We start from the raw sequence: 24,191 nt of genomic DNA, 5'->3' as shown, positions 1-24,191 counted from the left end.
TTCTTTACTCATTCATCCATCATTGGACATTTAGATTGTTTCCATGTCTTGTCTATTATAAATAATGCTCTTTGATCATGGAGATGCAGATATCTTTTCAAGTTAGTATTTTCATCACCTTTGGATATATTTCCAGAAGTGGAATTGCTGGATGACATGCTAGTTCTATTTTTAATTTTTTGAGGCTCCTCCTACTGTTTTCCATAGTGGCTGCACCAGTTTACAATCCTACCAACAGTGCATGAGAGTTTCCTTTTCTCTACATCTACTCCAGCATTTATTATCTCTTGTCTTTTTGATGATGGCTGTTCTAAAAGGTGTGAGGTGAAATCTCATTGTGATTTCAATTTGCATTTCTCTAATAACTAGTGATGTTGAGCATCTTTTCATGTACCTGTTGATTTTTTATATTTCTTTGGAGAAATGTCTACTCAGGTACTTTTCCCATTTTTTTAAATTGGGTTATTTGTTTGTTTTCTACTGAGCTGTATGAGGTCTTATCAAAAAAAATCACTACAAAGACCCATGTCAAGAAACTTTCTTCCTATGTTTTCTTCTATGAGTTTCATAGTTTCAGCTCTTATACTTAAGTATTTAATCCATTTTGAGTTAATTTTTGTGAGTGGTATAAGATATGGATCCAGTTTCATTCTTTTACATGTGACTATCCAATTATCTCAGAACCATTTATTGAAAAGACTGTCTTTGCTCCATTGAGTATTCTTGGGTCCTTTTAAAATATTAGTTGACTGGGTTTATAGTGGGTTTATTTCTGGGTTCTTGATTCTGTTCCATTTGTCTATTTTTCTGTTTTTGTGCTAGTGTGATATTGTTTTGATGACTAGAACTTTATAGTAAAGCTTGATATCAGGAAGTATGATACCTCCTGCATTGTTCCTTCCCCCCCCCCCCCCAGGATTTCTTTGGCTATGCAGGAAACTTTTGTGGTTCCATATTGATTTTAGGGATTTTTTTTTCCCAATTGCCATTGGAATCGTGATAGGGAATGCATTGAATCTACATATGACTTTCTGTAGTATTGACATTTTTATAATATTAATTCTTCCAATCCATGAACACAGATACCTTTCCCTTTATTTGTGACTTCTTCGATTTCTTTCATCAATGTCTTATAGTTTTCAGCATATTTTTTGCCTCCTTAGTTAAATTTATTCCTAAGTATTTGATTGTTTTTGATGCTATTGTAAATTGATTCAATTTATTTATTTCTTTTTCAGAAATTTTGTTGTTAGTATATAGAAATACCACTGATTTTTGTATGTTGATTTTGTATCTTGCAACTTTGTGTAAGTCATGGCTACGTCTAACAGGTATTTTTGGGGGGTGGGGTGAGACTTAAGATTTTGTATACATAAAGATATTCTTTATATATGGATTTTTTAATAATTTATTGTCAAATTGGTTTCCATACAACACCCAGTGCTCATCCCAACAGGTGCCTCCTCAATGCCCATCACCCACTTTCCCCTCTCCCCCACCCCCCATCAACCCTCAGTTTGTTCTCAGTATTTAAGAATCTCTTTATGGTATCCCTCCTTCCCACTCTGTAACCTTTTTACCCATATGGATTTTTTATATATAAAAAGATTTTAAAGATTTTCTGTATATAAAATCGTTTTGTCTTCTAATAGTGACAGTTTTACTTCTTCCTCTTTGATTCTGATACATTTTTTTTCTTTTTCTTTACTGATTGTCCTAGCTAGGACTTCCAGTATTATGTTGACTATCAGTGGTAAGAGTGAGCACCTTGTTTTCTCCCTGATCTTAGAAGAAAAACTTTCATCCTTTCACTATTGAATATGATGTTAGCTGTCGACTTGTCATATATGGCCTTTATTATGTTGAGATATGTTCCTTCTATGCCTAATTTGTTGAGTTTTTATCATGAATGAATGTTGAATTTTTTCAAATGCTTTTCTCTGTTTATTGCTTATTGAGATAATCATGATTCTTTTCTTTCTTTCTGTTAGTAATTTGATGTATCACATTGATTGACTTGTGTATGTTGAACAATTCTTGCATCCCAGGGAGAAATCCTACTTGATCATGGAGAATGATCCTTATAATGTGCTGCTGAATTCAGTTTGCTGTATTTTATTGATAACTTTTGCATCTACATTCATCAAGGGTGTTGGCTTATAGCTTTCTTCTCTAGTAGAGTCCTTTTTTTGGTTTTGGTATCAGAATAATGCTGGCCTTGGAAAATGAATTTTAATTTTTTTCAGTTTATTTATTTATTTTGAGACAGACAGAGACAGCGTGAGAGGGGGAGAGGCAGGGAGAGAGGGAGAGAGAGAGAGAATCCGAAGCAGGCTCCTTACTATCAGCACAGAGCCTGATGTAGGGCTTGAAATCATGAAACTGTGAGATCATGACCTGAGCTGAAACCGAGAGTCTGACGCTTAACCAACTGAGCCACCCAGGTGCCCCAGAAAATGAATTTTAGAGTGTTCTCTCTTCTTTGATTCTTTGGAAGAGTTTGATAAGGAGTGGTGTTATTTTTTTTTTTTTTAATATTTGCTAAAATTCGCCAGTGAAGCCATTTGGTGCTGGGTTTTTCTTTGTTGAGAGATTTTCGATTACTGATTCAATCTCTTTACTAGTAATTTGTATTTAGATTTTTAATTTCTTCCTCATTCAGTATTGATAAGTCTGCATATATATGTATGTATGTGAATATATATATATATATATATATATATATATATATATATATATATCAGAGAGAGAGCACAAGTGGGGGAGAGTGGCAAAGGGAGAGAGAGAGAATCTTAAGCAGACTCCACTCTCAGTGTGGAGCCCAATGCAGGGCTCAGTCCCACAATCCTGGGATCATGATCTGAGCTGAAATCAAGAGTCAGACACTCAATCAACTGAGCTACCCAGGTGCCCTTATAAGTTATATATTCCTAAAAATTTTTCCATTACTTCCAAGTTGTCCAGTTTGTTGGCATATAGTCGTTCATAGTGGCCTCTTCTGATCCTTTGATTTTATGTGGTATAAGTTGTAATGTCTTCTCTTGCATTTACAATTTTATTAATTGGGGTCCTTTGTCTTTTTTTCCTTGGTTAGTCTGGCTAAGGGTTTGTCAGTTTTGTTCATCTTTTCCAAGAACCAACTCTTAGTTTGGTTAACCTTTTCTATTGCTTTTCTTTTCTCTATTTTTATTTATTTTGCCTCTAATCTTTATTATTTATTTCCTTCTGCCTACTTTGGACTCAGTTTGTTTTTCTTTTTCTAGGTCCTTAAGGGGTAGAATTAAGTTGTTTATTTGAAACTTTTTTGTTTCTTAATATAGATGTTTGTTGCTATGAACTTCCCTCTTAAAACTGCTTTTGCTGTATCCTATAATTTCTTCTATGTTGTGTTTCCATTTTCATTTGTATCAAGAAACTTTTATTTCTGGGGCACCTGGGTGGCTCAGTCGGTTGTGTCACTTTGGCTCAGGTCATGATCTCATGGCTAGTGAGTTTGAACCCCGTGTCAGGCTCTGTGCTGACAGCTCAGAGCCTGGAGCTGCTTCAGATTCTTGTCTCCCTCTCTCTCTGCCCCTCCCCTACCTCACGCTCTGTCTCTCAAAAATAAACAGTAAAATTTTTTTTTTTTAATTAAAAAAAGAAATTTTTACTTCATTTTTAATTTCTTCTTTGATCCATTAGTTTAGGATATTGTTGTTTAATTTATATGTGTTTGTGAATTTTCCAGTTTTCCTCTTGTTATTTCTATTTTCATGCCATTGTGATAAGAAAAGTCTGCATCAGTTTGCATTCCCATCAGCAGTGCAAGAGGGTTTCCCTGTCCCCACATGCTTACCAACTTGGTACAATTTCAGTCTTCTTAAACTTGCTAAGAGTTGTTTTGTGACCTAACATGTAGATTATCCTCGAAAATGTTCAATGTATGCTTGAGAAGAATGTGTATTGCTGTTGTTGGATAGAATGTTTTGTATATGTCTTAGGACTGTGATGTTCAAATGCTGTTTCCTTACTGGTTCTTTACTTGTATGATCTATCCATTGTTGAGAGTGGGGTATTAAAGTTTCCAACCATTATTATATTACTGTTTGCTTCTCCTTTTAGCTCTGTTGTTGCTGTATATATTATATATTTATATTACATTTATATATTATAAACTTATATACCCAATGTTGGGCACATAAATATTTACAGTTGTTTTACTTCTTGATATACTGACCCTTTTATTGTTATATAATAACGATTTTGGTGTCTAACACTTGCTTTTAGGTTTTTAAGATTAAATTTTCTGTTGATATAAAATGGTATTGAATTGTGGTTATTTGCATTTTTTAGTTACTAGTGAAATTGCACATGTTTTGATATATATGTTGGCACTTTAGGCTCTCTCTTTTGTCATATGCTTTTTCATGTTGCTTGCCAATTATTTCTATTTGGCTGTTTTTACTTTTTATTGTACTTTTTTATTGATTTGTGAGAGTTCTATATAAATGGCAGATATGAGCCTTTTGTAGCATATGAGGATGACAAATGTCTTTTGCTATTCTGTGGGTTGTGAGTCCATTTGATCTAATTTAGCATTGTAGTATTTAGGATAAAATTTAAGCTTGAGTGTAGTAGTAAAATATACAAACATGCAAATTTTGAAAAACTAAAAATACCCCACTAAAATTATATATATATTGGGGCGCCTGGGTGGCTCAGTCGGTTGAGCGTCCGACTTTGGCTCAGGGAATGATTTTGCAGTTTGTGAGTTCGAGCCCTGCGTTGGGCTCTGTGCTGTCAGCTTGGAGCCTGGAGCCTGCTTTGGATTCTGTGTCTCCCTCTCTTTACCCTTCCCCACTCATGCTCTGTCTCTCTCTGTTTCTCAAAGATAAATAAATGTTAAAAAATTTAATATTATATATATAATATTAAATATATATTTTTATATATTAATATATATATATTATATATATGTAATATATATATATATTTCTTTATTTCTCATGTAACTAACTGTCTAAAGGTAGATAGTCCAGGCTAGTGTGACTCTATTCCACAAAGTCATTTAGTGTCACAGTTTTTTCCATCTTTTTGCTCCTTGGGTTTTGTCATCATTAGCCTGGTGAAAGCTGACCTCCACCACATATGTGTCTGGTCCATGGGAGGGAAAAAGAAGGTGCAGAAATATAAGCTCAGGACATTTTCTTATTATTTATTTAGCTATTCATTTGAACATTAAAAATATTTACATTTCAATTAGTTAATGTACAGTACAATATTGGTTTCAGAAGTAGCATTCAGTGATTCATCACTTACACACAGCACTCAGTGTTCCTCATGACAAGTGCCCTCCTTAATACCCATCACTCATCTAGCCCACCGCCGTCTACCTCCATCCCTCAACCTTCAATTTTTTCTCTATCTTGAAGAGTTTCTTGTGTTTTTCTTCTCTCTATTCTCTTTTTCCACCTTCCCATATGTTCATCTGTTGTGTTTCTTAAATTCCACATGTGAGTGAAATCATATGGTATTTGTCTTTCTCTGACTGACTTATTTTGCTTAGCATAATATATTCTAGCTCCATCCAGATTGTTGCAAATGGCAAGATTTCATTCTTTTTGATGGCTGAGTAGTATTCCATTGTGTGTGTGTGTGTGTGTGTGTGTGTGTGTGTGTGTTTGTGTGTGTGTGTGTATATATATATATATATATATATATACCACCTCTTCTTTATCCGTTCATCGATTGATGGACATTAGGGCTCTCTCCATAGTTTGGCAATTTTTCACAATGCTGCTATAAACTTTGGGATGCATATACTCCTTTGAATCTGTATTTTTGTATCCTTTGGGTAAGTACCTAATAGTGAAATTTCTGGATTATAGAGTAGTTCTATTTAGTGTTTTGAAGAACCTCCATACTGTTCTCCAGATTGGCTGCATCAGTTGCATTCCCATCAGCAGTGCAAGAGGGTTTCCCTGTCCCCACATGCTTACCAACACCTGTTGTTTCTTGTGTTGTTAATTTTATAAGCTCAGAATTTTTAAAAGATTTATTTATTTTTTTTTAATTTTTTTTCAACGTTTATTTATTTTTGGGACAGAGAGAGACAGAGCATGAACGGGGGAGGGGCAGAGACAGAGGGAGACACAGAATCGGAAACAGGCTCCAGGCTCTGAGCCATCAGCCCAGAGCCCGACGCGGGGCTCGAACTCATGGACCGCGAGATCGTGACCTGGCTGAAGTCGGACGCTTAACCGACTGCGCCACCCAGACGCCCCAAGATTTATTTATTTTTGAGAGAGAAAGAGAAAGAGCAAGTGGGGAAGGGACAGAGAGAGAGAGAGGAGGACAGAAGATCCAAAGCAGGCTCTGTGCTTACAGCAGCAGCAAGCTTGATGCGGGGCTGGAACTCATGAACCGTGAGATCATGACCTGAACCAAAGTCGGACGCTTAATCTACTGAGCCACCCAGGTGCCCCTAAGGTCAGAAATTTTAAAGTCAAGAAAGGGAAGACATCCACTGACCTCTGTCCATGGGCTGTTGACCCCAATTAAGCATGTGACCACAACTAACAGCAACAGAGTCTGGGGAAGGTAGTATCACTAGCTAGACAAATTTGTTGCTGTGAAAGAAAGAATAGATTTGGGGGAAGGTAACTATCAATTTGCTGTTACCATTTATTTGTGGTAAGTAGTTTGGGAACAGACAGACTTTTAATCTAGTTACGAATATGAAAATATGATATCAAAACATTATATAGTACCAGTTATTATGAAATGACCAATAAACAGGTACACATTATGGGAATGAAGAAGTACTTAAGGTGGAGGATTTGAAAAGGCTTTGTAAAAGCTATAGTTATGGTGGATAGAAAAAGCACAGATTTCAGCCTCAGAGACTTGCAGAATTGTGTGAGAGACTGAATGGAGCATTCAATAAACTTGAAGCAGTATAAGGTATTGAGGAGAGGGGCAGGATTGCGGACGGAAGCTGGGAGGTGAGGCTGGAAAGATGTGTTGGAATCAGACCGCAAAGAGCCTTGAGTATCATGCTTAAAGAATGTGGGCTTTTATCAACAGTCAATGAGAAATAATTGAAGCCTTTTTTTCATGAAAAGGCTATTTTAACTTCAGTTTTACAGATAGCTATTTTATCTTCTACATTTTCAATATTTATTTAATGCAAACCAAAGTAATCCAATAGTATATAGAAATCCAGCCTTAATATTTTTGTTTTTTCAAGTGATTAAAATAAACACTGTGCAAAGTAATAGTTTCATTTAAATTACCCCAGAGAGTATTAGAGTTGGGGGGAAGGGTGTCATACTGTACTGCCAAGAAAATCTTCATGAGAACTGGGCAACAATCAAAAAAGAGTACTAATGAAGATGTGAATAATCTGCCATGAAATTTGGCTCCGATGTGATATTTTGATCTGAAGTTAAAAGACTGATTAAGATTTTCATGAACTTAAACTTGAATCTGTGCAGTAAATTATCAAGGGGTGTAATTAGAGTCACTTCCTTCCTAGGTCTACGGGGAAATTCCCATCACCATTGATGAGAATTGTTCGTAAAGATCATGGGAAGAGCATGGCCCTTGGGTTTCCTCTTAAACAGCCTGTAGGATTTGTTATGGTTATTTTAATGCACTGGTCCTTAGAGACACTAATTTCAGATCTGCCTCTACCTTCGACATGCTGAAAATGACAAAAGTTGGGAGTGGGAACCCCAAGAGACATAGATAACTTGTCATTCTTCTTCATCTGTAATTAATTTACTTGTAAAGAGGAAACTTCTTGTTTCTTAAATGCCAAATTATTAAACAACAACAACAACAAAAATGATTCATATCAATGGAGGGGAAAGAATACTGCCTCGTGTTGACTAAGTGGCTAGCAACTTCTCTGGGAGTTAGACTCTGGAAACTGAGGTTATTTCTTTAAGTCACTGCTGGTTCTGAGACACTTATGTGCCAAAACACTTGGCCAGGGGTATTTAGAAATGTTTGTGGCTTGGGAAACAGGATTTTTACTCAGGAAAAGTCTTGAGACAAATGGCAAATGATGAGAAATTATAGAATAAAACTGATATTGGGATAAGGTAAAGCAGGAAAACAATGGTAGTTCTAAGGATTAACAATGTTCTGGTTTCTCATGCAGCTCTCAGCAAAGCCATATGTGCATTGGCCCTGGATCTTCTGTTGTCTTCCCAGGCCCTCTTAGTAACTAAGGGTAGGTCTTAACTTTGATTTTGAGATGGAAGTGTCTTTTTGGTAATTCTTTTTTTTTAATGTTCATTTATTTATTTTGAGAAAGAGAGAGCAAGTGTGAAGGGGAGAGAGGCAGAGAGAGAGAGAGAGAGAGAGAGAGAGAGAAGGAGAGACAGAATCCTAACCAGGCACCCAACCAGGACAGGGGCTAGTGTGGGACTCGGTCTTATAACTAACTGTGAGGTCATGACCTGAGCTGAAACCAAGAGTCAGACACTTAACTGACTGAGCCACCCAGGCACCCCTCTTTTCTGTAATTCTGATACACAAGCCAGTGTTTCCTCATACTTTCCATCTTAGATTACTTAAGAGCAGAATCAGCACCTACCTTGCCTATAAATTTCTGGTCCTTTTTCATAAAACGAAACACACCTAGCTATTTTTTGCCAGATGGTAAATGTCAGACATTGAAAATATATTGCCAGATGAATAAACGAATGATAGATATGTAAAACCAGAAATATCCTCTGTATATAAAATATTTCCTTTTATACATTATAGTGTTTTATACATTATACTAGTTGATGATAGGCAAGTGGCAGGTATCAAAGAATCAAGAAACATAATAACTGGAAGTGGGCAGATATAAGGTCTCTGCTGCAGATTTAAGAGATTAGATTTACGCTGCAAAGATCTTTTGTCTCTGTCTTAGAGAACAAATGTAATGCATTGAGTTACTCATTTACTAAGAGTGCAACTAATTTCAAGGCAGTCCTTCATTTCAAGCTTTTGTTCTGGGCAAAGAAATTAAATTCTTCTGAGCCCTTTATACATGTTAACTCACTCTTTACAAAATCTTATGAGGTAGGTACCATAATCATTCTGCTTTTATGCATGGGGAAAATGAGGTGCAAAAATTAATTTGTCAAGACCTCACAGATGCTAAGTACGGCTGCAGTCTATTTCCTTAACCATAATATTTTATTGTCTTATGAGACGGCACTCCAGTCACTAAATAATGACAGGAGAGGCCCGTGAGGCTTTCTGGGGATAATGCTCCAGGTACAAGCAAATCCATGATATAAGAAAGTATGTATGGTTCCTTTTCAAAGAACACCAAGGCCAGTGTGGTAGAGAAGGGAAAGAGTGATGAGACGTAGTGGCTTATAGGCTTTGGGAAAGATTTTGGTTTTCATTGTTAGAAAACCGGAAAGCCACGGGAGGGTGTTAAGCAGAGGTGCGATGTAGTATTACTTAAAACAATATTGAGGCTCAGGGTGTCTGGGTGGCTCAGTTGGATAAGCATCTGACTTTGACTCAGGTCACGTGATCTCACGGTTCGGGGGTTCAAGCCCCTCATCGGACTCTGCTGAGAGCTCAGAGCCTGGATCCTGCTTCCGATTCTGTGTCTCCCTCTCTCCCTCTCTCTATGCCCCCTCTCCCACTCGTACTCCGTCTCTCTCTCTCTCAAAAATAAACATTAAAAAAATTAAAAAAAAAAGAATATTGTGGCTGCTGTATGAAGATTAGGGTGGGAGTAGAGACTAAATATTTAATATAAAATAATACTTAAATTCAATACATAAGTCAAAATTACCCCCCCCACACACATACACACAGAGTCTTCCTGTTTTCTAAAACTAAATAGTTCCTGAAACTTTTTAGCCAGTTAAATATATTTTTAAAAAAACATAGGTTCTCAAATTCTTGTAGTATTCTAAAACGTTTGTATAGTTTTAGGAATTATTACTGTGATCTTTTCTTTAATGTGGCCGTCACCAGCTAAATGAGGTCCCTGCCTGAGCCATGACTTGACATAGGAGGCCCCATCGAACTTCTTGATTGACTTCCCCATTGAACTGATGGTCATTAGATGTTTGGTATTTAGTATTTGGTTGCAGCTGGAAGGGGGATGGAGGAATTGCTCACGCTCCATAGCTAAATTTGCCCCAGTGCCAGGGAATTCTGTATCACTTGGACTCAAAAATCCTGCATTTCAGTCCCACTGACTGTACCCAACACTACCTACCCTGCAGCCTGTGTCATCTCCGCTAACATTGGCTTGTCATGGGGCAGCAGGCAGGCATTATACACAGTCTTACTGTTGGTGTGGCAGCTGCCTTTCTGGGTCTGCTCAGCTGCCCCAGGGTGAGAGTGGGGGACCTGCACCTGTACCAGAACTGCTACGAAGTCTGATACCAACCTCTGAAACCTCCGTTGGGTGAAGTCTTATTAAGATCTATTTTTTTCTTTGGCATCCTTTTCCAAAAATGGTTTAATATTCTAACAATTGGTAGAGCTGCATCTATATATTCTGGGTAATGAGCACCCAGCTTGAACTATGGAGGGAGAGGTAGAGAGAATTGGTCATACTCTGGATGTATTTCCACCGCAGACCTAACAGGTTTTGCTAATGCATGGCATGTGAGGTATGAAAGAGAGGTGTCAAGTATGATTCCCAGGTTTTGGCCTGATTGGAAGAAAGAGTGGGGATAGGGGGTAGGTTTTGTTAGTGAAAATGGAATGTTTGGTTTTAGGCACGTTTTAAATGCATATGGGGTAACCAGGTGCAGCTTTAAGTACCTGCTTGCTACATGAGTCTGGAGTTCAAAGGAGTGGTTAGAACTGTTCAGAAATGATTAACTCAGTAACTCAACAAACAATTTCCATTCATCGATTAGAATCATGAGTCTTTTGTTTAATTTAGGATTTTAATATATTTGTGATTATCTGCCTATTTCAAATGTTCATAAATGAAGTAAAATAAAATCTCCAAATCTGTGTAAAAGGCTGTACAAGAGCTCAGCTTTCTGATGTTTCGGATGTGAAACAGAGCAAACCCAGAGCCTCTCAACTAAGTGCTTGTCTTTGTGCCCTCATCCCTTCCTTGAAGAAACAGGAGCTCAGGATGATTAGCTCAAGCTTTGATAGAAAATATCACTTTAGCAAGTGAAATAAAGCTAAACTTATGTATGGTAGGCCTGAATTTAGGAAGGAAGTATATTTTTAAGACGGAAGGTTGGAGATTCAAAGAAAAAAGCTTGTAAGATTTCCATGATACACCAGGCTCAGAAAGAAGAGCTAAGAAAACATCTCAAATCTTGGAAGGAAATAAAACCAAAATGAAAGAAAAAGATGTAGTGCCCTTGGAATAACCAATTGCAAAGGCAAGAAGATCTGAGAGGTATTATCACTGTATATCTCTTTCACATGCCTTTAAAAATGCTTTTTTTCCCCCTTGAGCTTTGACTAGGGATAATATTGTGAAAGAGAAATCACAAAACTACAGTGAATACAAAGAAAATATTTTAATAAAATATTCAATACAGTATTTCCCTATGGGGGCTTGTAAGAAGTGAGAAGCCAAAAAAGTAACTGTCACTTTTAGCAATCCAGTCCTAAATGAGACAGGAATGCTCTTACTTTTCTCTAAAGCTCCTTGCCCAGTTCCACCAATAGGCTGCCATCAGGAGGATGAGGAAACTTGCAAAGGTCATTGTGAAGAAGTAACTGAACAGAACCTGTTTAGAAGCAACTAGAGGCCAGCAGGTTTTGCCTCAGGCCTCTCACCAGGTACAGTATCTGGGAAAAAAAACAAGAAGAAGGCAACATAACATACTGGTTGATATACAAAAGGTGTTAACAACAAAATTTTGGGTTTCCGCCCTTCATCCTATTTGCATTTCCAGAGTGACCAACAGAAACAGAGAAATCTGTTTTAACCTCTTTTAGTGGTTTTAACCTCTAAGCATTTTGAACAGATCATTCCTTGGCCAACTTTTATATTCAAGGTCTATTATGCAATTCTTGGGTTTCAAATGGAGAAAAATGAGAACATACTGTTTCCTATACATAATATAACTGCAAATACTGCATGTATGAAACAAGTGTCAGCCATGAATCCTCCACCTTGTGTGTTACTGTTTATTGACACAGAAAGTGCTGTTGCTTGAATATGAGTATCATCTAGTGCATGAAGATATAGAAGGACAAATTACTGTGTTTCCATTCTGGAATAGTCTGACAGTGCTTTGCACAAACTATCAAAACTTGATAAAAGACTTTCTTGAGGTTGTCTTGCTGTCATGATTCCGATGTGTTTTGATTTCCTTCAGGAGTCATAAATTGCACCTTTGGCACAATGAGGGATGAGTTGTTCCTTCGGATAGAGTTGTTTCTCCTCATAGAATTGTTTCTTCTCATGGAATTGCGCTTCCTCAGAGAATTTTGATGGGATAGTTCACTCTTTTGGAGAGTCTGAATAAGGATGGAAGGCTTCTCATCCAGCTCTCGGGCACTGCACCTTGGAGCAGCTACTTTAACAGTGTTGCCAAATTTGGAGTAATCCACAGAATACACTCCTTCCTCCTCAGTAACAATGGACACAAAGCGATGGCCCCATTGTATCTCCTCGGCGATATAGGAGGTTCTTGCTTGTGTGGTAATGCCAGTAGTCTCGACCACTCCTTCCAGAATCACTATGACCTCTAGGTCTTGGTTGGCAAGGTCAGTTGCTGAGATATCATACAAGGGGCTGCGCTTGTCAATCACATGGCAGATGATCAAAGGGGCTACCAGAAAAATGTTATTGCTCTCAATTGGGTTATCAACAGGAATGTCCAGCTGGTGAATAGGCACCACCTCCCCTTCAGGTGTGGTTGTTTTCTTGACCACCTGGATGCGCACTGAGGCACTAATGATCATACTTTTCCTTAGGTCACCCACTCGGAACATGAAGCACAGCTTGCCATTTCTAACGGCAATCACAGCATGGCGGCTGAAAATCAAGGTCTCTGCCCTTCTGTGAGCCTGAGCTGTTTTCATGAAAATGCAACCCAACATGACTGCGTTGATTATCAAACCCACAATGTTCTGGAGAATCAAAACTGTGATGGCCAGGGGACATTCCTCTGTCATCATTCTCCCTCCAAATCCAATTGTCACTTGAACTTCAATGGAGAAGAGGAAAGCAGAGGTGAAAGACCTGTAAGGAGTGATATCAGAAAACGGTGCCATCAGATCAAATTTTGAATAATGAAATAACATGCTAAGCTGAATTTTCTTCCTCCAAAAGCTATTCAATACTTTTGGAAACACCTGGCAACTTAACTTGTCAAATGTCTGATTCTAAACACAAGCACTTTCTCTCTCCCCATCTCTCATCATAATGCCTCCACTTTCAGACTTCTGGGATACAATTCTGTTATTTTCTACATCACACAATGATGGACCTACTTATATGAAAGCATTAAAAGAATAAGTTAAAATAATAAATACATATTTGTATCTACAGGCATATTTTACTTTGTGAAATACTTTCACAAAGGCATAGTTTACTTGGTGAAACTTTCTATGTTTATTATTTATTGCATATCTGTGTTTAAGTGACTTGAGTCATATGGGAAGGTATTGAGTAATAAATGAACATTTTATTATTTACAACCCTTAAAATCATACTCATTGGCTAACGCTTATTGTATACCTTATACAGACAAAGCATGGTGCTTAAAGGTGGTACAAAACACATGACTCAAAAATATTAGTATTTTTAATAAAAAAAGAATGTTTTGCCATTCGGAAAGAAAACTTTTTTTTAAATTGATTGTCCCATTTTGTTCTTTAATTCTAGTGAATACTGAAGCCATTAAAGGAAAAATTTGAGAAAGAGATTTGTAAGTGGCTATGTCAAGATCACATAATTAATGAGAACTTGAATTCTGTCTCTTCTAGCTTAGTGATCTTTTGAAAGAAGCAAAAGGAAAGAGTGGACGAGTGTCAGTATTTTCTTGGGAAGCTTTTTCAAATTGTACCTCTCTTCCATATCTAGTGCAAACACTGATTTGGTAAGTTCAAAGTTGACTGGGCAAAACTTACAAAAAGCTCTCAGGTTAGTCTGATTTGTTCCCCTGGTTAAGATACACCACATTTGGTTATTCTTAAGATTAATTTATTCACTTACCCACATAACCTATATTGCCATGGCTTCTTTACATAAACAAGGTTAGTCCTATGTTTGCCCCCAATGCCAATTCCAAAGTCCTCTAATTTTATAGATTAACCATGCGTAGGCTATCTGCCAGAGTATTATCTATCTATAAATGCCATGCACAATGAGTGGGCAAAATGCTTAAACATTTGAATACTGAGTATATGCACTGCCCTTTGGTGCAACACCATGAGGGGTAAGCATATATGATGCTGTTGATTAGCTTTCCAGTGGAACGTGAAAAATTGCCCTTTTGCCCCTTTTGCTGCTAAAAAGATTCATGGAAACCACAATAATTGCTTAGTGCACTAGCTACACAGAAGATGTGTTGTATGATACAAAAACTCGTAAAGATTAAGAATGGACCCCAGGGGAGGAACTTGGATACAGCACTGATTTCTAATAATGTATATGTACTTCATGGAGCAGACTGACGGTGAATATTCCCACGTTTCATTTTAATGGCTTGGGAGATTATTCATATGCTGTATTTTATGTATTGTTTATTTTATGAAAGAATTTATTTCTAAATATTACGTGGTACAAGACCCAGCCTTTTATGGACACCTGTCATGCTAAACACCCTCAGAAGATGAAAGTGTTCAGCTGTTCATTTGTTCTGGTACAGAGGGAGTTAGGTTGAATGAAAGAAAACATGTTGGTTTATTTTCTGCCTCATGTTGGAAAGTCATCCACATGAAAGAGAAAGTGAGCCATCCTAAAATGAGAATGGTAGAATGTTATTTGGACATACTGGTGAGTAACCATCACTCTAAGTTGTTTCTAATTTTGATGACATGGTGGGACATTTAACTTACGAAAGGTAAGGAAATGTAAAGAATAAGAAATATTATCAGACATCTTTTAATCCCCTTTGGGAGAGAATGGAGATTTTCTGGTTCTATATTTTTGGTGAAAAAATTTTTATTATGTGCGGTTGGTTATGATTAAACTAAATGTTGAGATGAAGTATAAACAGTAGGAAAACGTTAAAAATAAAATTAGTAAGATTTTAACCTTAAAAGATTTCAAGTTATTTTTTTAGGTAAGAAGCAAAACTAAAAATCAAAAATTGTCATGCTGAGGAGATCAGCTTTGTCTCACTGTATTTGAGACGTCATTTCTCACAGTAAATGGAATATTCATACCAGCAGGAATACATCAGGGTAATGAAAATGCTTCAGAACACATCTTGTGAAAAATAAAAGCTAGCAGTAAAACAGCTTTTAGCAACCAGTGCATTCTATAAAAAATCATCAAAAGGATGTTAGTTTTGATGCTATATCTTTCTAAATTTTTTTTTAACATTTATTTATTATTAAGAGGCAAAGATAGAGCATGAGCATGGGAGGGGCAGAGAGAGGGGGAGACACAGAATCTGAAGCAGGCTCCAGGCTCTGAGCTGCTAGCACAGAGCCAGACGCAGGGCTCAAACTCACAAACCGCTAGATTATTGACCTGAGCTGAAGTCGGGCGCTCAACCAACTGACCCACCCAGGCGCCCCAATGCTATATCTCTAATAAACTGCTTCATGACTTCTTTTTCACAGGAAAAGCCAAAATATTTGTCTTGTAAATAAAATCTGCCATTTATTTTTGAGGTTTATTGTTTTTTAATCTCTTTTTATGAGTATCTACTGCACGTTTGTTAAAAATTTATCTTGATATGAAATTGGTTCACCAATATCAGTGTCCATAAATTTCTTAAAGAGAAATATTATAGAAAATGATACTTGGCCTACAAATACCTGTTAAACACAATGTTTTGTTTCTTTTATATCCGGTACACTGATAATCACCGACATTTTTCATCTATATTTTCTTTCAGAGAAAAGTTTGTGAAAAGTTCAAGACACAATAATATCTACTTGATGATAAAGGCAATGGATCAATTCAGTATATTTTTCTCTTCTCAAAATCTGAGCTGAAATCTGTGATGTGTGATCTCTGCACACAAATGTTGCATCTCTTCCTGATACGCTGGCATTGAAGTTACTTAGGAAATGGAAGGACGGACAAGGACAAGTTCAAAGTCTGGGTTTCCGCTTCTGGCAATGGTATGCTAAGTTCAGAAGGGTCAGTAAAGGTCTCGTTCTTTACAGCTGCCTGGCAGAATGGTGCTTGTTCAAGTTGCTTTGCTTTGTACACTACGCGAATTTGTAATATTACTCAGAAAATGTCCTGGCAAAGTTTCCAGTATTATTGCCATTGTTTTGCTTCAGAGTGACTATTTTTGCAATTGATATACATGATCTCTTTGCACCTTCCAACAAAAATTAAAGGACAGATCACCCCATCTAAATGTTCTTAGGCCATGTGAAAATATGTTCTTAGGCCAAGTGAAATCAAATTCACTTTACTTACCATTGAAACACTTACAAGAGAAAGAAGCAAAAGCTAGGCAGTCTGAGGACGGTCTTGTTTTTACTCTATTAAAACTTGTAAAGAAAATCACAACATTAAGGTACTTCTGTATAATCCCTTCCATGAAAAACTTGGATCAATTTCCATTAAAAGTTAATTTTTTTCTAGTTCTGCATCTTAGCATAACCAATGCTAGCAACCAGCTATTATATAAGATACTCTTGATAAAGATGGGCTTGTAGCTACTTATTTCAATTTTAGTGGATTTTTAACCTAGGACACCTGTCCGCCAGTGTTTTCCCATTTCCCTCACTATTGCTGGAAATGTCATGGGCAAGAGAAATATTGGAACAATATTGCTAGCATTGACACAATATTTTTTGTTGTTCAGAGATATTTACCCGTGGACACTAGAACTATGGCCAGCAGCTTTTTCATACTGAAAACTAAATATGTGCTTTTTCCGAGTGAGGCATTCTGGAATCCTCTGAATCATAACCATTTTTATAATAACCAGTGCAGTATTTTTAAAGCTAGCCAGAGGGATTGAAGCTCCACGTTTGCAGAGACTCCTCATCCGTAAAGCTTCCTTTAAAACGATTTTAATGTGTCAGATTAGTTTTGTGTTTTGTTTTGTTTTGTTTTGTTTTTTTACTTCTTTGTGCCCGAAGGTACTAAAGGAATGCTTTATTTCACTTTCCACAAAAATAACTGTAAGAGGAGAGCAAGGGCAGTTTCCTATTTTTTCCCACACCGTTTTCAATCCCTGCCTCATCCCACTGCATTCTTACCTGACGTTAGTCACACAAACAGTGGACTCCAAACCACTTTTCTCCATTCCGCTTTTCTCCATGTAAGCGTAGATGTCCCCATGGGCAAAGGCCACGAGCCACCACATGATGGCGAAGAGCAGCCAACTGCAGAGGAACGACATGGTAAAGATGACCAGCGTGTGGCGCCATTTCAGGTCCACCAAGGTAGTGAAGATGTCCTGAAGGAATCGCCCTTGCTCGCGGATGTTCTTGTGCGCCAGGTTGCATGCCCCGCTCTTGGCGATGAAGCGGGCTTTGGGGAGGCGGTCTCGGACGCGCGGCTTGCGCAGATTCTCCGCGGCGATGCGCGCCAGCACATACTCCTCGGGGATGATGCTCTTTCTGGCCAACATCGTCCTGTCACCATAGCCAGCTTATTCACCTGTCTCTGACCTGACTCCTCTTCCCTCGGGACGTCCTCCTGCATAAGGCAAACGACGATTTTAAAACTCCCCCCTCCCCCATTTTCTCACCTCTTCAGTTCTTGCATTCAGGGATATGTGTATACGTTCCAGGTGACCTGCAAAGCTAAGGTATGATTTTATCAATCCCAACACGATTCTAGTTTTTGCGCTTGAGTTCTGGAGTCGCGGAGAAATTATTTGGTACGAATCGGAAGTGTTTCAATTTTCCGTATCGTTATGAACACGGGCAGAGCCTTAGTGAAACAAAACCAGGAGCCGTCCTGTAAACAGCAGGCTCAATGATAATTCCGAGATTAACCGCGTCTGTAGATTAGTGCAAAGATACAAACACGCGGCGTCTATGGTGGAAATTAAAACCAGCTGGGTATTACGATCCACTTATTATTTAGACGATATAGCAATATGAAAAGTACAGGGAGGAAATTCTTCCTCCGTTATTTTTAGAAGTAGGCAGAGAAAAGGCCGTGGCCTCTTGCGCAGTATAAATAACATGTTTAGTGAAATTTGACAAAATAATAATAAGCGATGTGCTATGTAACTTGAAAACGATGAAGAAGTATTTTAAATTTCAAAGAAGTATGAACTGCATTAAAAAAAGAGAAAAAAATCCCATTGGAATTCATAATATTGTAAATTGAAAACTTCACAGCGAAGGCTTCAAACAAACATACAAGCCGCAGGAAAAACCCGGACAATAACCTGCGGATTGCAAGATAGAGTTAGAAGAGTGTGCCCCGAAAAGTCCCTCTAATACTGTAAAACTTCTGCTGTGTTTGGCATTTTAAATCATTTGCGGGGGTGCGAGCAGCCTCCCCCTCCCCTCCCCGGGAGGAGCGTTGAAACTTACAGACTCTGGGCAGCGGGTGCGGCAGCTGCACCTCCCTACACAGGCCGGCCGACCGCGGGCAGGTCCCTCGCTCTCCCATCCCGGCGCGCGGGTGCAGGGACCGCGAATGCCGGAGGGACAAATCCGGGGACCGCGTGTCCTAAGGAGAAGAGTTAAAATAATAAAAGGTGCAATTGAGTCTGAATGCGGGAAGGCTAGAGGAAGGGGGATGGGTGTAGATCTTCCCCTCCCCCGGTTCAGCGCTACTCCCCTGGCCGTTGCAGTGCAAGGAGGAGGGGCTGGGGGAAGAGAACCTTGGGGGTGATGCTCTACAAATCAGCCTCCCGGTTCAGGCTTTGACGCGCGCCAGATCTATGAGGCCGCCGGAGCTGGCGAGATAGAGAAGGGAGGGGAGTGGGGGAAGGCGCAACCCGCGGAGGTAGGGAGCTGGCCAGGGGAGGGGCAACCGGGAGGGGGGTAGGGAGGGCGGGACCTGTAGGGCCAGTTCTCTTCCAGTAGCGGCGACCCCCCGGGCCTCCAGTTTGACACGCAAGTCTTTAAAAGGCTCCCTGCTCAGGAGGGAGAACTTGCTGAGTCCAAGTTCACTGACGTAAAGAGAATTTATTTTTTATTTTGTAATCTGGTAGATAACTGGGCTACTTAAGATTGAATAAAACCAGGTATAGAAATCAGAAAACAGTTTTCCGAGGTGTTCACGCTGTGTGCACACATATTTATATACGTTAAATTTCGAACTAGTGGGGTGATACAGGTGGAAGATGTTCTGAAACCCAGTAAACTGTTTCTTCTCCAGCCAACGCTAGTTCTCAGGAAATTAAACGCGCACGTGCACACAGGCACACTAAGACACCCGCCCCCACCCCCCAACCTACAAAAACAAAAACAAAAAAACATTTGGGGTCCCTTCCAGTGAGAAAGTTTACCCCCAACAAAAAATCGCTGTCAACACTTAGAACTCAAATGGCCATTTTTCAGGAATTGGTTGCTTTCTGAAATGGTGCAGCTTCTCTATCTTGTCTAGATGGTCTGAAAGATAGAGCAATTGCGCACAAGAAAGATTATACAGTGAATATCTTTCTATAGCTTTTTGAATAGGAGCCAGCAAAGACAAATGTGCTTTGTCCCATAGATCAGGCCTCCTGATTTGGCACTTGTGTTAATGGAAACTTTAATTCTTGGAAATTTCACGTATTTTCCAAGACTCAGGACAGAAAGTGTATGAATAAACAGTATGTTCACTTAATTTCCAAAAGACCTAAAATTAGTGTTTAATAATGGCAGTGAAGAACTTTTTCCCATTGTGGATAATCTTAGTGCCTTTCAGCCTGGGGATGCTGGTCTGTTAGTGGTAGCTCTCCTCTCTACTGATGTTAATTTTTCCAGTAATTTATGTCATAGATTTACTACAAGTGTGTGGGGATCTATTTGTATAGTTAATCCCCTCATTGTTCTATTTTACAATTGAGTTCGGTGTACAACTTTTTCCCTATTATGATTTTAGCTCAGGGAATATTCATTGAACACCTATTTTGTAAAGACTTTTTGTTTTTTTTGTAGATATATATATATATATATATATATATATATATATACAATCATAGTTGCTGTCTGAAGAGGCAAATGGTTGTAGTGATAGAAATGGGAGTTTGATAATAAATTCCAATACAAGCAAGGATGTGAACCAAATGAGAAAAAGAAATACAACCAAATTGCTATAGGAATTCAAATGAGAGATAGTAAGACAAAGACAATAAGGAAAGCTTCATGGATGAATTGACGTCTGATCCAGTCTTTAGACAATGTATATTTGGGGTATGCAGAAAGGCAAAGATAAGACATTCCACAGAGAGGAAACATCATGAACAAAATTATGAAGTACTGGCAGGGGTGGGCTATGATTTAGTAACAGAAACTAAATGAATTACCATCGATGAAGCAAGGTCAACAAGATGGCAGGATTAGACACTTGGCGTTCAGTGTTGCCTGGGCAGCCGTGGTCACCACTCTTCTCAACACATGGGTTATTCGTGTACTTGTCTCCATGCACTCACCCCCCCCCGAAATGAGAGTTACTAGAGGGCAGGGCTGGGAGTCCTTTACCTCTGGGTCCTAACTAAACCTCTAGCTTACCACAGCTCAAATGACAGAGGTGCTAACAAAATACTTTGGAATCAATATGTGGAAAAGGTAAGGCTGAAAACCGTATTGGGGACTTGAAAATAAATGCATTGATGGCCTTAAATGCTCAACAAAGGAGTCTGGGCAGTTTTCAATGCATAAGGGTAAGCCATGGAAAGGTTTTGATTAGAAAAAACACAGTAAGAGTCTGATTTAGTAGGGTTGATCAGGAAGCAGGGGCTATGATGGCTTTGGGAGGTGCATTTCTGAGTAGAGTCCCTTGGGCTCCAAAACTCTGTGATTGGTAGAGGGAGATACTGGAAACTATTATATTAATTAAAAAAGGAATTGCGGTCTGGGGCTGCTAAGCAAATATATACAAAAAGAATGTTACATAGAATCAGTAGTGGGAGAGGGAAAAGTCAGAGCTGACTGTGATATTTACTGTGGTGACAGAAAAATACAATTGACACTTGAACTGCATGGGTTTGAACCACACAGGTCCACTTCTAGGCAGTTTTTTCCCAATAAATACAATACAGTACAATACAGTACAGTACAGTATTTTTCTTAATAACATTATTATTATTTTCTTAATAACAATTTATTTTCTCTAGTTTACTTTATTGTAAGAATACAGTATATAATGCATATAATATACAAAATACACGCTGTTTGTTATCGGTGAGGCTTCTAGTCAAAGTAAGTGATTAGTAAAGTTTTTGGGGGTGTCAGAAGTTATATGTGAATTTTCAACTGTACATGGGGCTGGCACTTCTAACCCCTAAGTTGTTCAAGAGTCAGCTGTATTTATTATTGATCGATATCTAGTTTCTCTCCTTTTTGATCTTCCTATTCTCATATTATGGCCCAAATAGTGAACATTTAAATTTACCTTTGAGAAGCTTGTTAAAGAAATCAATGTTTTAAGAACACATTTACTACTTAAGGCTTATTTTATTGGTCTACTTGTTTAATCATTATTTTGCTGTCATCCACTAACAGTTACACGTGTTTTCTTTACTCTTCAATAATTTTCCTATTTGTTCTTTGATTAGTGAAGACTAACTTGTGCTCCACTCTTGAGGAGACCAGTAATAAGTTTAGAACAGAGCTAACTTTTAAAATCTTGTGATTTTCTTGACTTTAAGATGTTAAAAATTCTGTTAGAATCTGCTCATGTTGCATACCAGAGGAATTTATGTGACTGGGAAGCAATTCAAGGATATCTGTTCACTTTTAAGTAAACATCTGTTAGGTTCCTTTTAGACCCTATGAGCATTTTATTTGTGAATAAAGAAGTTTCTGCAATTCCTAATTTTTCTGAAAACAAAGTTTGTCAGGTGCCTTCAAACAAGTAGAGAAAGTATTAGGCTGATGCTTTTCCCAGTTGTCTATGGCTTTGATTATCAAATATAAATCGGTGAAATCCTTGAAAGTACTCTCTAGATAAAGGGTGAAGTCCTTGCATTTAATGTACTTGCCTTTGACTAGACTTGTGAATATCAAACTCTTGGATTTCCTGAGCCATATTAGACGTAAGAATTTGGAGAGTCTTCAACATGACAATGGAAAGGATTCATGTTAGCAGCCCAAGTAACAGTTGGTCTATTTGCTTGGTATGCTGCCTTATTAGTGTCCTCATATAAACCACTTTGGAACACATTGCTTGGGAATCAGCTTAATAAAACTCTTACATAAACTAGTAATCAAAACAGCATGTTATAAACTCACTTTTTTTGAGTTATCATGAAATGGCAATGACAGTATAACTCTTCTTACTTATCTGTTCCAATAGTTTAGAGACCATTTCTTTTCGAGATGTGTATCTATTTATGTACAAAAAAGTCTCCCTGTCCTTGAAATTAGGTCACCCCATTTCTTCAAGGATAGCCATCAGCACCATTCATGAAAAAAAATCCGCCCAGCTTGCATGCTCAGCTCCTCAAACTTATGGCAGCCCAAGGTGTGGATCCACAAGTCAGGAAGGGAGGCATTCGTAGTAATCACTACCTTTTAGTACACATCTAGGTGAACAAAACAAAGCCTCTGTGCCAAGGCGTTCTTGGGGAGGAAGCTGTTAGCAAACAAGTAACTGAGTAATACATTGTGTAGTTATCAATGGTGTCAAAATTTATAAGGAGAATAAAACAGAAAAGTATTGAAAGTAACTGGAGCCAGAAATGGACAATTTTACATATGGCTCAGAAGAAGCCACTTTAAGAAGGAGGAATTTGAAGGAAGGATTAGCCAGCTGATCAACAGGGGGGACAGAGTGCTTCAGGCAGCTCAAGAGCAAGTATAAAGGAAATGGTTTGGTATATTCAAAGAACAGGAACAAGATCAAATATAGAAAGGAGAAGAGGAAAAACAGACAAGTGGCGGGAAAGTGGCAAGAATATTCACTTATCTATCCACCCCTCCATTTACCCAAAGAATAGAGAATCTGCATATACTAGGCTCTGAAAAACATTGACCTAATCCTTTACACAGCTATGCTGGGTTGTTTTCTTCCTTTCACACACGACTCTATTAAAGTATGGCTAAATAACTTACCCCATATCAAATACCTAGTAGATGAAAAGCTGCAACAAACTCAAAACATCTGAACCCAAATCCTGTGCTTTTCTCACTGGACAGTATCTCAAAGGGATGGTTGTTATTCCATCATCCAGCTACATGAGAAATACCTGGTAACATTATTTTATGCCCCTCTAGGCTTTTATTGAGCAAGAATAGAGTAAGATATAAAATCTTAGGCCCCCACATGAAAATATCTTTAATGAGAATGCTTAAATACTCTAATGAAATAGAGCCTATTTAAAGGTTCCCCTGGAGATTCTCTTGCCCACTCAGGTATAAGAAGCTCACAGAATTGTTATGAGGGCAAGATGACACAATCCATATCAAGCACTCAGATAGTGAATAGCCTGTTAAAAGTACATATTAAATGTCAGTTCTTATTAATGTAGCAATGCTGATTTTGGTTTGGTGATGGTCGAAAGATCTCAGAGCTGGGTGTGGAGGTGGGAAGGGGGGAAGGTATAGACCCACAGATTCCTAATAGTTAACTACTAGCTAACTATCTTCCCTAACCTAAGACTGAGAAAAAAAGACATGACCCATGTCATTTTATAGACTTGAGTATTATTTTTGAGAACTCACTGACCTTCGGAGTGTTCACTAACCAACACTTGCAATAGTGTCTCCTCAACTCTTGAATTTAATCAAGACACCAGGAACTGAAAAGAAGCCAGCCAAGACACTAATAAAATAAGGACCCAGGAAATCAACATGTCTGCTTTACTATAATAGTGTTTCCAAGAGAAAAATGGTTCCTTCAGTCAAGTGGAGAGTACCTGTGGTAATTATTTTCTGCTGGTAGGGCACAAAATGCTAGTACTAAATAAAACGGGTAGGGTCTTTTCCAAGAGAAGATGAAG

The 24,191-nt window shown here is 38.2% G+C and overlaps 1 protein-coding gene across 3 annotated transcripts; it reads right to left on the bottom strand.

Moving 5' to 3' along the window:
* Nucleotides 1–11,489: 11,489 nt before the first annotated feature.
* Nucleotides 11,490–19,047, bottom strand: KCNJ8 (potassium inwardly rectifying channel subfamily J member 8). 3 transcript variants are annotated; one of them, XM_040488697.1, is made up of 4 exons: nt 18,924–19,047; nt 18,631–18,769; nt 17,338–17,779; nt 11,490–13,180 (listed from the first exon to the last, which is right to left on the bottom strand). In XM_040488697.1, exons 3-4 carry the CDS (start codon nt 17,709–17,711, stop codon nt 12,280–12,282), a joined length of 1,275 nt encoding a protein of 424 aa, XP_040344631.1. In that variant the 5' UTR covers nt 17,712–17,779; nt 18,631–18,769; nt 18,924–19,047; the 3' UTR covers nt 11,490–12,279. The 3 variants fall into 3 exon arrangements, with proteins under 3 accessions (XP_040344631.1, XP_040344630.1, XP_040344632.1); XM_040488696.1 differs by having other exon boundaries at nt 18,631–18,990; XM_040488698.1 differs by lacking the exons at nt 18,631–18,769; nt 18,924–19,047 and having other exon boundaries at nt 17,338–18,507.
* Nucleotides 19,048–24,191: the final 5,144 nt, after the last annotated feature.

This window comes from Herpailurus yagouaroundi, unplaced genomic scaffold, assembly GCF_014898765.1.
Source record: "Herpailurus yagouaroundi ecotype Mexico unplaced genomic scaffold, PumYag 166, whole genome shotgun sequence".
Taxonomy (NCBI): Eukaryota; Metazoa; Chordata; class Mammalia; order Carnivora; family Felidae; genus Herpailurus; species Herpailurus yagouaroundi.
Note: the sequence above shows the minus strand (reverse complement) of the source record. Positions and strands in the feature narration are given on the sequence as shown.